General features: G+C 43.0%; 2 protein-coding genes across 4 annotated transcripts in view; one reads left to right on the top strand and one right to left on the bottom strand.

Moving 5' to 3' along the window:
* Positions 1–701: 701 nt before the first annotated feature.
* Positions 702–5793, bottom strand: xkr8.3 (XK related 8, tandem duplicate 3). Of its 2 annotated transcripts, XM_047158822.2 has the most exons (4): positions 5166–5793; positions 3916–4103; positions 2843–3187; positions 702–2689 (listed from the first exon to the last, which is right to left on the bottom strand). In XM_047158822.2, exons 1-4 carry the CDS (start codon positions 5492–5494, stop codon positions 2454–2456), a joined length of 1098 nt encoding a protein of 365 aa, XP_047014778.1. In that variant the 5' UTR covers positions 5495–5793; the 3' UTR covers positions 702–2453. The 2 variants fall into 2 exon arrangements, with proteins under 2 accessions (XP_047014778.1, XP_017337969.1); XM_017482480.3 differs by having other exon boundaries at positions 702–3187; positions 5166–5791.
* A 2371-nt stretch (positions 5794–8164) lies between these two features.
* The window catches only part of septin7a (septin 7a), a 50905-nt gene continuing 45531 nt past the window's right edge, over positions 8165–13538 (top strand). Inside the window, exon 1 of one of the 2 annotated variants that reach the window (XM_017481214.3) lies at positions 8165–8256. In XM_017481214.3, coding sequence (XP_017336703.1) covers positions 8253–8256 — 4 coding nt within the window. In that variant the 5' untranslated portion in view covers positions 8165–8252. Of the gene's footprint in view, positions 8257–13429; positions 13535–13538 lie in introns of those variants that run through there. The other variant, XM_053684052.1, reaches the window with a different exon arrangement.

The following is a 13538-nucleotide window of genomic DNA, read 5'->3' on the forward strand; positions in this document are numbered from 1 at the left end:
AAATGACTAAGTGTAATAAACTGATTTGCCGTTTACACTGAACTTCTAACTAAAAGCAAATTGGCAGAAAGAATATATCTGACGATGGCATTCCCAGAAATGCTAGTTCACTAAGCGTAAGACTGATGGGCAGGATTGTGCCCTTAAGCTTTTACCTTGAATGTTGATGACACATTCTATAGAATTACTCCAGTACATTGCAAAAGGAAAGTGTTTGTGTCCCCCGGGTGCTCCGGTTTCCTCCCCCAGTCCAAAGACATGCATGGTAGGCTGATTGGCGTGTCCAAAGTGTCCGTAGTGTATGAATGGGTGTGTGAGTGTATGTGTGATTGTGCCCTGTGATGGACTGGCACCCTGTCCGGGGTGAACCCCGCCTTGTGCCCCATGCTCCCTGGGATAGACTCCAGGTTCCCCGTGACCCTGAAGAAAGGATAAGCGCTATAGAAGATGGATGGATGGATTTTTCAGAAGAAGCCTAATGAATAAAACCATGACAGATTGAAATGCCTAAATGTCATAGGGTGAAATTTATTTGGGGGGGGGGAGCAGCCCACAACAGAACACATACACACACACACACACACACACACACACACACACACACACACACACACACTTCCTCTGGTGGTATTTAAACAGGCACCATGAGACCGACAATGCAAAAATAAATAAATAAATAAATAAATAAACCCACACGAGTGAACTGTGCAATTATTTTACTATTCCAGATGCTGTGCAATGCATTACATTTATGTTTAACGATAAAACAATTACTAATAAATGACATAATTGGCGATCACTGTACTGAACATGAATGATATTAACACGAGTCTTTAACGTGTACCAGACCGTCCGACGTACCATATCGCAAATAACTTTTAATAAATACGAAAACATACAGCAGCACACATTTATTAACCGCGCGTAATAAACTGTAACATTTTTGGCGAGTCAAACAAACAGCCAGTGTGGAAAATGGCCTTAAACGTGGTTAACAACGTCCACATAAAAACAGGATATTGGTGTTCTGTCTTTCGCATGGAAGAGCAGGAGGAATTAAACAAGGCGTTCAACAAATATCGAATCAAATACAAACAAAAAGATAGTCCTGACATTCAGATACGTGAAACGTGGATTCTTTAACCTTTACGTACATGTTGTAACCATGACGCCGGATAAAATCCGCCGATCGTCTGCATTTCTTCAGGCGTCGTCGCGCCATTGTTAATCCCGAGACGTCTTCCCGAGCCGGTACGGCTCGGCTTGTCGAGTGTGTGTTTCACGAAGCTGTACGAAAGCTAGGTTTGTGAGCCAGACACAACGAGGTATAGTGCGTCGTCTGGTGAAATATCAAAATGGACAGGATTCCAAACATGCATTCAAAAAGCACTGACTTTTATTTTTTTTAAAAACAACATTTTTAAAAATGTAAACAATTGTCGGAACACCAGAGACGGACTCCGGTCGTGAAATCTTTTCCTACACGTCTTATTTAAGGGACTTGAAATGAAGGATTGGTTGAAATAGTACAGCGCCCATAACATGACCCTGACCCAATACAGCGAGAAAGATTTCTCAATTCTTAGTGCTTCTATAGTGCTTTATTCTGGACTAAACCCGACTGATAATTCATCTGTAAGGTGGTCTGGTACAGGATTACGCATGTGCTGATTATTGGGTACTCCATATGCAAGGAATTAAACAATAGAGGGCATGCTGTTACGGGAAAATAAATCAATAACCAGCATGTCCTGAAGTCTTTTATTCCTCTTATACAACAACAAGTTTGCCAATGATTACAATTTCTTTTATCTATTATTCGACCATTCTTTTACAGTACTTTTTTTTTTTTATCCATTTACAGCTACGTTTTATGTTGTGGAATGTCTGCGACGCGGGCAAGTTCGTCTTGAGACGTACGTTGAAGCCGAGGTCGTTCCCTCACCGGCCCTCGTGAGGTATAAAAGTACCTCACAATAACAAAATAAATAAAACTAAGCAGCTCGTCGTGTTAAGGCGCAGACGTTCTCCAGCTTAAACTTAAAGTTACAGCTCTACGTCTGACCCTCACAAAGTGCGAACACCGGAGACTCCTTCCGAAAATGTTAAACAAACATCTCCACGATGCTTGTCGACAGCATAGATGAAGATGCAGCTAAACCTTTAGAGTATTTGAAACCGATTTACGATCATAACCCGATAAAGGGTTAGCTGATTGTTATGATATTGAAGTTTTTTTTTTTTTAAATATCAGCACATGCCCGTACAAGGAAAAATAACTAATCTGTGTAAACAAGGTCTCCAGGCGAACCACGGACTCACAGTGGCACTTTCATTTAAAACGCTCACAATTACAGCTGTTTTTAACACCAACCAGCTTGTTTTTGGTTCTTGCTGGAAATTCGTCTTCGTTTTCTTCATCAAATCACGGCAACTTCCACGTTCTCATATCCTCAGATAACCCCAGCGTCCTGTCGTCCCTTCGGGCGTGTCCTCGTGCTGTTGTAGAAGTTAGCAGCGTGTCTGGCCATTCTCTTGTTCAAGACCTCCGATTTACAAGAGTCCGTCTCAATAACCATGCACAGAGTCACCGGCCCATCATCAGGCACATCTGGAACCGTCTTCAAGGCCTGGGTCTTCCCCAGCTTGGGGTGAAAGCAGCAGTAGTAGAGCATTTTAACCAACAGACCTGTCAGGTAGGAAAGCGGGATGAGGATGAGGAGGATAAGGGAATAGGATTGGCTCGTTTCTAGATCTCTGTAGCACCACCACGTGACCGTTAGGACTGCACTGTCGGTCACGACAAACATGTGGTAGATTGCGCTCCTGCCTCTGGTCCTACCTTCCACGACATTAAACCAGCTGAAGTACCAGATGACGCCTACAGTTGCCCGGTAGAGCCACTCTCCAGCTTTGCTGTCCATGAATTTGGTGTCCTGGAGGGAGGCCCAGAGCACAAACACGAGCCAAAGTGACAGGAAGTGAACAAAAACGTAACAGGACAGGACGGAGGTGAAGAGGGACACGCACACTACGCGTGGGCCGATCAGCAACAGGTTCCACAGGAAGTAGACGGCAGAGGACAGCCATGTCTGCTTGGTCTTCTCAGGGAGGAAGAAACGGAGCGCGCGGTGGTAGTCCACCACCATCCACGCTACCGAAATGGTAGACGCGACTGCGCTCACATCTGCATGAGAAACACAACACATACGTTCTTTTATTTATTTTACACCGCAAACATTATATACTGTGGAACTGACTGTGAATTGCAACGAGTGCTGTTAAAGGAGAATGATAAACGACACGATGGTGGGAAGTTACCGTTACTACCCTGAAGTCTCACATTCACTCTCTCTCGCTCTCGCTCTCTCTCTCTCTCAACAGGATAAAAAAATGTCCTCCGCCCAGAAGATTTTCCCCGTCTCGGAAAACTCGGAAAGTTACAGCTTTCCCTTACACTGTACTGGAGACTCCTTCCATAAACACCTCACAGAAAACGTTACCATAGAAACAATTATACGTTGCTGTTATTAGTTAAATAACAACGCGTGTTCTTTTTGAGTTAGATTTTTAATTTGTGCATTAGTTGAGTTGGGTTATTTGGAGTCCCGTCATACAAGTCACTGTGTACGTAGTCGCTATAGAAACGATAATGCATTAGAAACCGCGCATTGATATAAACCTTACCGCAAATTTCCCAACACCTCCTGACCGATTCGATTCGAGACTTTAAAAGTGCTGCGATTTAACAGCTCAAATGAACCGTCTGCGTACGGTATATTTTCTCAGTACGTTACTACTAGCCAGGTCACTTCCTCTGAAAGTTCCTCAATCTCATCACGCATCCATCACTCAATCAGCCAGACTGTTATGCATGGAAGTCACATGAAGGTGAAAACAGAAGTGGTTCCTCACACTGGATGGTTCTGGCGTGATTACTGTGGATCATGATGTAGATCATAAGCGCGAGCTGTGGTATGCTCTCACAGAACGTCTCGATCAGCCGCAGCATGCTGAGGTCGTGGGTCAGGTAGGCGGCGTACTCTGAACCCTGTTCTCCTCGCCACCACACGCAGAAGCCCTGCCAGATTGCCGATACGTGCCTGCGGATCAAGATCAGAGTATATCAGAGTTTCTTCCCAAAAGCTATTAGTTTCTTCCCAAAAGCTATTACCATGATAAACAAACACATGTACTGAGTCCACAGCATATGTATATATTGTCTCAAACTGTGCATTTCATAGTACCTCCGCCATCCACCCTAATATCTATCTATCGTGCATATATCTTGCATATATTGTATATCTTGTTTATTTATTTTGTTTATTTATCTCATTTATTTATCTGTGTATTATCTGTTTATTCTTCTTGTGTATTGAATGTATATGTTTGCACGGAACAAAAAGGAGTGGCTCTTAATTTCATTGTACATGTGTATAGTGACAATAAAAGGCATTCATAAAAGGCATTCATTCATTGACGCACATTTGATGTCCAGTCCTCAATCGTAACGGACAGGATTAAAACTAAACAACACAGACAATGGTTTAAAAAAACCCCGTGTTCATCAAAAGATGGTTTAATCCGACCATCTTACAAGCGATGACATCTCTGGGTACTAGCTCTCGAGCGAACGTGAGGGAGACTGTAATGAAAGAAAGAGTCTAAGAGAGAATAATGTTTTTTGACGTGGACATTTTTGTCCTCTATGGACCGGTGTGTAACTGGTTTTTTTTTTTCTTTTTTCAGTGACTCACAAGGGTTAAAAACGTGATTTATGCTAAAACTTTCCCTCAGGTTATGAGGGATAACCTTCAGGGAAGTCCCTAATTTTCAGAAGTGCAGTCAGAAATTGTGAAAGGGAAGGGTTTCCCCAGGTCTCATGTTTCTTTTAGTAAAAAAAAAAACAAAAAAAAACAACTTATATTTATATAACTTATAAAAAATATATTAATATATTTTTTAAAAGTATTAAAAAATGAAAGGAACATTTCTGAATGAAGGTAAACATCAGGTGTGTGAGATACAATCGAGCTTTCAATGTCCAGAAAGTGAGCAAAGTCTAAAGAGAAAGGCCAGGTGAGTTCATCCCCCCTCACACCAGAGCCTGCGCGTGAACGTGAAACCCAGGTGTGCTGAGAGCGCGCGCGCGTGCGAGTGTTTACCTGAAGAAGAATCCGAGCTGAAACACGTGCAGGAAGCACGTGAGTCCCAGACGCCTTTCGCTGCCGAAAAGGATCATGTGCTTGTGTGTTGTCTGGAAGGTTTTGAGCTCCAGGTCATATTTAAGCCAGAACCAGCTGAACATCTGGACCGTCACGGATGACGTCAGCATGAACCCGATCAGCAAGCCGAACCAGAAGAAATGCCCGTGGCGGAGAAACTCCTGCGCGAGCCACAGATCCGAGCCCACATCAAACACATAGGTGCACACGCCGATTACCGTGAACACGAAATCCAGCCACGAGTACCTGGGGAACATCGAGGTGTCCATGGCGAAGACGAGCTGCAGTCAGACCGTGCCTCTGAACGCTACATACTTCCCTTCCTTCTTCTACAGGAGAGCAGAAGTTTGGCTGCTTTAAAAAGGAAGCTTGAAAAAGTTCCTGAAAAACCCAGTTGCGAAGTTCCGGTAGCAGTAACATTACTTAACGCCTCAATGTTGCTTAACTAAGTTTTTTTTACACAGTATTAGGAATACATTCATGTATTATAACATTGCACATACGCTGCTAAAGTAACTAGGAAGTGGCCTACTCCCTCTTGGTCTGAAATAAGCCCCGCCCATTCCGTGAATAAAGCCACTCCTACTATTTGCATTTGAATGTCCTGTATTTGAATATTAATAGACTGTATACACGTCGCTCCAATAAAATCGATTTTTCACCTAGTGTATTTTTTTATGTAAATTTTTTTCCAATGTTTTTTTTTTCATCTTCTTTGATTTAAACTTTTGCTTGGGGATTATAACTCAAAAATGACTCGTTACAGTTTTCAAACCTCAACAATACAGATTTGATGTAAATTATATAAAGATGAAGCATCTGGGATTAACAGGGAAACCTATAAACCTTCAAAGTGGTCAAACAAATAAAATAATAATAATAATTTTTAAAAATAATAATAATGTTCTACTCAAACAGCTGGATATATGCAGTGATGGGAAACTCGTAATGCTTATTATCAGTAGGACTGTTTAGGTAATGTGCTAGGTAGTTAGGCAATGCTACGTTTAGCCAGCAGACAGTGTTAGCTCGTCAAGAGGAGATTAGCTATTTTAGATGGCCTTATGGTTTATATCTTCTATTTTGAATCCATGTCTCTTCGCTTCATGGAGGCGAGCATGAGAGACGATTGTGATCAGCTAAATGTTTCACAACTCTGAACAGCCTACGTCTCGTTTGTCACCTTCCATCATAGTTTTAATCAGAGTTTTACCAGAATAGAAAATGATAGACTATAACTTTATTTATTATAGAAATAAGACGTCTTTGGTCATTGCTCCATTAGTATTCAGTGATTGGTTGTTGAGAACAGTGGCGATCAGTGATTGGTAGTTGGGAACAGTGGCTATCAATGATTAGTTGTTGGGAACAGTGGTGGTCAGTGATTGGTTGTTGGGAACAATGGTGATCAGTGATTGGTTGTTGCAAACAGTGGTGATGAGTGATTGGTTGTTGGGAACAATGGTGATCAGTGATTGGTTGTTGGGAACAGTGGTGATGAGTGATTGGTTGTTGGGAACAGTGGCAATCAGTAATTGGTTGTTTGGAACAGTGGCGATCAGTGATTGGTTGTTGGAACAATGTGATCAGTGAGTGGTTGTTGGGAACAATGGTGAACAGTGATTGGTTGTTTGGAACAGTGGCGATCAGTGAATGGTTGTTTGGAACAATGGTGATCAGTGATTGGTTGTTGGGAACAGTGGTGATCAGTGATTGGTTGTTGGAAACAAATGTTTTCAGTTATTGGTTGTTGTGGACAATGATGATTGGTTGTTGGGATCAGTGGTGTTCTGTGATTGGTTGTTGGAAACATGGGTTCATGTAAACACAGCTTTCACATTGGTGGTGAGAAGAGTGAACCACAGCTCCTATAAACAGCAGCTGTGACTTGGAGACAGTCTGTGAAATTTGCTCAAAATGCCACTAGATTTGGATGCTGAAAGGTGTCTAAAACGTTGCCTGTTCTACCAAGAAATTCACTAAGTTGGCAACACTGTCCCCATCATACTCCTGTTATTGTTTTCCCTACTCTAACACATCTGATCCAACTCATCAGCTATTTAACAGTCCCTCTTGAGTTGTAATGGGTGTGTTAAATCTGGGGAAAAACTAAAAAGGACCAGGGCAGGGAACCTGTGGTATAAGCAAAGTGTGCGGTTTAGAAATAAACTTGAAATGGTGACACTTTAATGCTCACATTACTTTCTCATAAAATCCAGAAAAACAGTGAATTAGTAGCGAATAATTATTAGAAAGAACGTGTATTTGCTGACGAATACTTTTATTTTAGGGGGCCAAGCACTGAACGTAATATCGACATTTGACCAAAAGATGGCAGCATTGTAACATATGAGCACAAGGTTTTATCGCGAATTAATTGACGATTAAGTCATCTTTCTGTCATGTAATGTATCAGCTGCATTGTTCTATAACATAAAACATTTTTTGTTTCATATTAACAACAGTTTTATTAAAATTGCTATGAAATTCCACTTGTTTTAAATGATTGAATAAGGATTTTATAAAAATAATAAACAACTTTCTATTAGAGGAAAAAAGCATTAGTTTGCCGTTTTAAGCAGCCCATTAAACTAATGTTTAATTAGCCTATAATATTGCAGCTCACAGTTGTAAGTGATGGCACGCTTGAATGTCACGTGATTTTAAAATAATTAGCTAAAAAAAATTACAATTAATTGTTTGATAATAATTAATCAGATATTATGTATAAAATGTTTGTTTAAAAAAAACGTCTGAGTACATCAGCGGAAAAAAAACACGTCTGTTTGAATATATATTTAGAGTGAGTTGATGAAGTATCGCGAGACTTCCTCTGGTTCACGCTGGCTATTCGTGAATTCATCTACGTCGCTAGTTTGCGTAGGCGTGCGTTGACGTAGAGGGAACGTACGCCACGCTGTTTGCGTAGGCTCGCTGTAGGGTGAATTGAGGAGTTGCCGTGAATTGGAATGTCGGTGTGAGAGACTCGTCGGTTACTGAGGCGACTCGGGGACGTCAGAAATAATAATGGGTGAGTCGGAGCTCGCTTTAATATTAAAAGCGTTTAGATGTGAAGGGAAACGTCACTTAGGCTGTTTTAATGTTGGTTAAAAAACGTAATGTTTTTTTTTGTTGGGTTTTTAAAAAAAAAAAAAAAACGGACGCAGTTTGCGGGTTTCCTGTGCGAGCTTTTTCTTCATCTTCTCTTCACGCTAGCTAAGAGGAGTGAGGCTAAAAGTCAGCGCTGTGAATTACAGCAAATAAACAACACTCATAACTTTGAGATATTTCCACCTCCACATCTTGTATTATGTTTTTAAAAACAAACATCCAAGTCTTTTAAAGAGTAGTTTAAGGACCGGGGAGCTCACCGAGGTGCTGCAAATACTAATACTAACTAACAAAGCGTTCATAGTGAATGTTTACACCTTGATATGAGTTTACAAATATTATAAACTGCACATTTAAATGCTTTTTTGGGGTTTGCTTCCAACACTTTCTGAGATTACAGAAGGCATGTGTCCTAACCTGTTAACCCAGACTGACAAACACGCATGATTTAAAGGTGTATTAAAGGTGCAGTAGTCAATATTTTTCATTTCCTGTTAGTACAAATAACGTGCACGGTTATGTAGACATGACGGGAAATAAGCCGTTGTGTCAGAACAAGTGTATTAGACAGCTTTTTTTTTAAAAAAGCAGTCTGGAAACGTTTGTTCCGGTCCGGATATTTGTTTGTTTGTTTGTTTGTATTCGAATTCGAATGAGCCCCTTGTCAGTCATTTTATAGACACGCCCCTAACCCCGCGTCACGTCGTCTTCTATCATTATGAGGAGGATTTTCAGGGTTTGCGTGTTTATAGAGTTGTAAAGTCCGGTGACTACGTTTACAAGGATAGCGATAATCTAATCATTGACCTTATTCTGAGTAAGACGTATAATATTGTGATTAAGGTGTGTACATGAGTGGCTTTTAGAATACTCCTTTCATGTTCAGGTTTTACATGTTATAGAACGTAGATGGATGTAACGTCACACGTCATTACGTCACCACGCCGTCCGACGTTCAATCCAGAATTTCACGTATCGACGTACAGTCGGTCTTCGTTATGGGACCGTGTACAGTTTTGTGGGCGGAGCTTTGTGTACATGGGTGGAAATGTGGGCTGGATGAGTGAAGTAAAAATGTTTTTTTTATTATTCTGTTCAACTCCACCCATTTAACTGCTATAGACATTTAAAAAAAAAAAAAAAAAAAGTATACATATTTGTTTGTTTGTTTGTTTATTTATTTATTTATTTATTTATTTTAAACAAATCTAACCTAATACTTCTTTTAGTTCACTGGGACAACCCTTAGAGCCTGGGGGCGGGGCTTCACGAATACGTCTAGGAAATATTCAAATGGCTTAAAAACAAAGAGTCAACAACAAAAAAAAAAAGATAAAAACTTTATTAAACTCCACCCATTTAACCTTCAGAGATTTTTATTTTTTTCTTTAACAAACCTTACCAAGTGTGGAAAAGTTCACATGCAGTAGACACAACCCCAGACATAACGCTCCAGGAAGTGCCGCTCTCTGAAACCAAAACGAAACCAGGTATTGACTGAAATGCTGAACATTTCAAATGTATGTGGGTTTTAGGGGAGTTATTAGGTTCCTAGCATGAGCACGCGTGCAGTCGATATTAATAATAATAATAATGATGATAACGTTTAATTTATAGAGCGCCTTTCCAGAGCTCAAGGATGCTTTACAGTAGCAATACAATAATACACAAACAAAGAACAGTCAAAGACCGTACAGTCACTGAGAGGAAAATGCATAGCAACACATTAGGACAAATCGCACTGGGAAAACAGATGCGTTTGGAGTTGAGATTTGAACTCGGGGATGGATGTGATGTGGTGACGAGTCCGAGCCAGTGAATTCCAGATGTCAGGTGCTCCGACACTGAAAAACCTGCCACGTGTAGTAGAGAGACGAGATCTAGGGACGGAGGACCCGAGAGAGCGGGTCAGGTTGTCGGGGAGAAGCCGTTCACTAAGATGGTGAGGTACCAAACCGTGAAGTGATTTAAATCTAATTAGGATTGTTCTGTATTTAAATGCGAAACAAAAGCGGTAGCCAGTGCCGTTCAGACAGGATTGGAGTAACGTGAGCTGAGCGCCTGGTATGTGTTAGAAGTCCAGCGTCTAGTATTGAAGATATGATGTGTATGTGTGGTATTTGTAGTTTGACAAGCATGATGAGCGCGCTCTCATCTCTGTGGTTGATCCAGAGATCTGTTATCTCGGCGAGGCCGCCCTGATTACTATGTGCATCGTCCGTTACGTTAATATTACTTAACAGACAGGTGTCAGGAAGAACCGTAGCTGTTTTTCTAGGCCGTTGCCACTCCTGTCATGACCTAAGGAACCCGGAGAGATGTAACGACGCTCCATGTACGTCTGAAAGTGCAGACGCAGAGTAGAGATGGTTTATTGATACAGGATAGCAGCTGCCTCTGTTGAAATGAGATCTGGTGGCCCAGATTGCGACCCGAGTCTGACCTTTTTAGCGTGATTAGATTTGCATTCCTTTATCGGTTTTTATTGCTATACCGTGTAGCCTGAACACCACCTCACGGAGTCGGATCGGTCAGAGCAGGATATAGCTACACTGCGGTCTCCCTTCTGGCTTGGATGGATGTTAAATGCGCGGTTAGCGACATCTCCGCCAAATATTTTTACTTTAAGGAAAAAAACCTGGGCTTAACGTGGACCAGCAATTCATGTGGACCACCAACACCCAACCAGCGAGGACAAGGAGACGTCTCTGTCTTCTGTAATCTGTGTTCGTTCAGAATGCTGTGAGTTTTTCTGGGCGTGGTGGTTCAGTTGAACAAGACGCTGTATTTGGATTTTGAGCTTCAAAACTGCTAGATATGACTAAAATTTTGCACTATAACCTTTGAGTAGGAGATGCACCAAATCTGGGCTCCTTAAAGGGGGTATAATAAAAAAAAAACAGCCAATTTTTCTCCCAATTTGGTTGAGTGCTAGTTCCTAGCCACCTTTCCTCCATCATACAACAGCTACCGACTGTGAAGGCTCTCACGTGCTTCCTCAGAGGCATGGTGATCTACCTCTTCTTTTGGAACTGTTGCTCATGCTCGGAGGAAAGCGCTATCTGCCCTCTTCCACATACACAAGCTCAGAGATGGCCATGATTGGCTATAAGTGTCGCTGTGATTGACAGGCGAGAGAGTAACTCCCACTCCCGATCCCTCCCACTCGGAGAGCACGACCTCGGGCACGGATAGCTGTGGCATCGTCAGGGTTCGAACTTGCGATCTCGTGTCAAACGCTTCTCTGTTTCTCCAACACCCAAGGACGTCTCCGCTACGTGTTCGAGTCGCTGCTGGAACACACGGCTTCACGTTCAGTGTGAGAACGCAGCCAAAGATGAAAAGGTTTACAACCAGCACTGCCAAGGCACGAAGTATGTGCAAGCATCTAAAATATGACGAAATTCGTCGCCGTGAGTGACCGAGAGCTTCCTTGAAGTTCATGCATGGTTTTTATAAAGGGTCTAACCGTAAGTCTTGAATAAAATACCAGAAACGCGACGAGCCACGCCGGGCCACAACGCAAAGGAAATGAGAAACCGTGGCTGCTTGACAGTAAACTGAGGTGAGTCCGGCGGTCAGAATCAGGAGTACTCGTTCCCTCTCGGAGCTCAGCACCAGACAAGCGATGACGCCAGAGAGAGGTAAACTGCTGGCCCCGTAAACAAATCCCAAGCCTGACTGAGAATGCGCTTCTGCAAGCCATATTTCAAACGAGTTGGGTGTCATTTGCATCCCGGAGCGCGAGTAAGTTGCGTTTAGCGTTGATGCGCATCACATCTGCGCGCTCTTCAGTGCGTCCGTGACCCTGAACTTTTCCCGACGAAGCAGCGATTTATGTTTCGTCGCAGCCCCAGACAGCACACAGTCGTCTTCTCTTAGGAACCTGTGCGACGTGATTAGATTAGATTAGTGGGAGTAAATGGGTCGTTTCCTACGAAATCGCCAGATCCTGAAGGGACTGCGGAGCGACCCGAATATGCCGTCTGCTTTCCTGCTACAATTAAACCGGCCACGCCAAGCGGATTCTGCTGCAAACGTTTTGGACAAACTGTCACGGAGACGCTGCCGATGACCGGATATATAAAGCGCCCGAAAAAACCAACAGTAGTAGAATCGGAGCGCATCAGATCTCGTTAGCCTTCATTACTAAAACCTTTAAGAGGTCCGCCAGCTATAATTTACCAAACCCTTCGGCTAAAACGAGACCGTGGGGCGTCCCGTGTGCTAAAATATTCAGTTTTTTCCTTTCCAGTCAGCCATGTTGGCGACTCCGCATTTGTCCTATTGCTCAGTTTGTCTATTCTGACTCAGAGTGGCGTTGATGCTTTTTTTTTTTCTCCGTTTTGTTTTAATTGGGACCATGTGAGCGTCGCACTGCTTTGACGAGAAAGCCAGAAACCCTTCGATGAAGGGCGTGTAGGCGTGAGTAGCTCTGAAAACGTATTTGCGAGTCATTCCTCGGTGCGAACGGACCGTGCGGCGGTCAGCGGACGGTGTCCGTCGCTCTCTCGCGGACTCGCTCTCGGACCGGACTTCCTGCGAGTGTATACGCCTTCCCTCGCGAGCCGCTCCAAGAGGAAAGCCGTTCTCTGTACATATGCTCTAAAAACACCCCTAATGAACCGACCGCACAGTTTACTGTGCACACGGATGAACCCTGATGCTCTTGGGAGGATTTGGGGGAAGTTGCAGCGGTGTGAGATGGTACAGATACGTCCGTGTTACCGCTGAACGTCTCCCAAGGTGTTCGAGTCGATTTAATGCGCGGTCTTTAAACTCGGTTACGGTGGTAATGGCTCCAGTGCACCGTCTTAAGCGACTGAGTGTTAGACTGGCCTCCACACTAGCGGGATCAGGGCCATGAGATATGGGAACCTCGCGAAGAACAAAGCTTTTCCGCTTTCTCGTTTTCTGTTTCTAGTGGTGGTTACTTTCGCTTCATCTGCATGAACTTTGACCCGTGCGGTCGTGAGCCTCTGCTGCTACCGTGTGACTCGACGCTCTCACTCGATATCGATAGAGGTTTCACTGCAGTTGTGCTCGGTGTGTAGTCTGACTCGTGAAGATCTGGAGTTCAGTACCGCTGTCACGCTGAAATAAACATCATGTCGCTGGTGGAGATGAAGGGATTCGGGAGGGAAAGGAAGCGCGTTCGTCTCTCAGGACTGTCCCACGTTGGAGCGTCTCACTGGAGTGTGT

The sequence above is a fragment of the Ictalurus punctatus genome, chromosome 12 (assembly GCF_001660625.3).
Source record: "Ictalurus punctatus breed USDA103 chromosome 12, Coco_2.0, whole genome shotgun sequence".
Classification (NCBI taxonomy): Eukaryota; Metazoa; Chordata; class Actinopteri; order Siluriformes; family Ictaluridae; genus Ictalurus; species Ictalurus punctatus.

Bases quoted from the DNA above. Each gene is read 5' to 3' on its own strand.
- xkr8.3 (XM_017482480.3), bottom strand. From the start codon at position 5,494: ATGGACACCTCGATGTTCCCCAGGTACTCGTGGCTGGATTTCGTGTTC. The intron at 4,104-5,165 runs GTAAACACTCGC...CTTGATCCGCAG, and splicing joins CAGCTCGGATTCTTCTTCAG to GCACGTATCGGCAATCTGGC. The intron at 3,188-3,915 runs GTGAGGAACCAC...TTTCTCATGCAG, and splicing joins TCACGCCAGAACCATCCAGT to ATGTGAGCGCAGTCGCGTCT.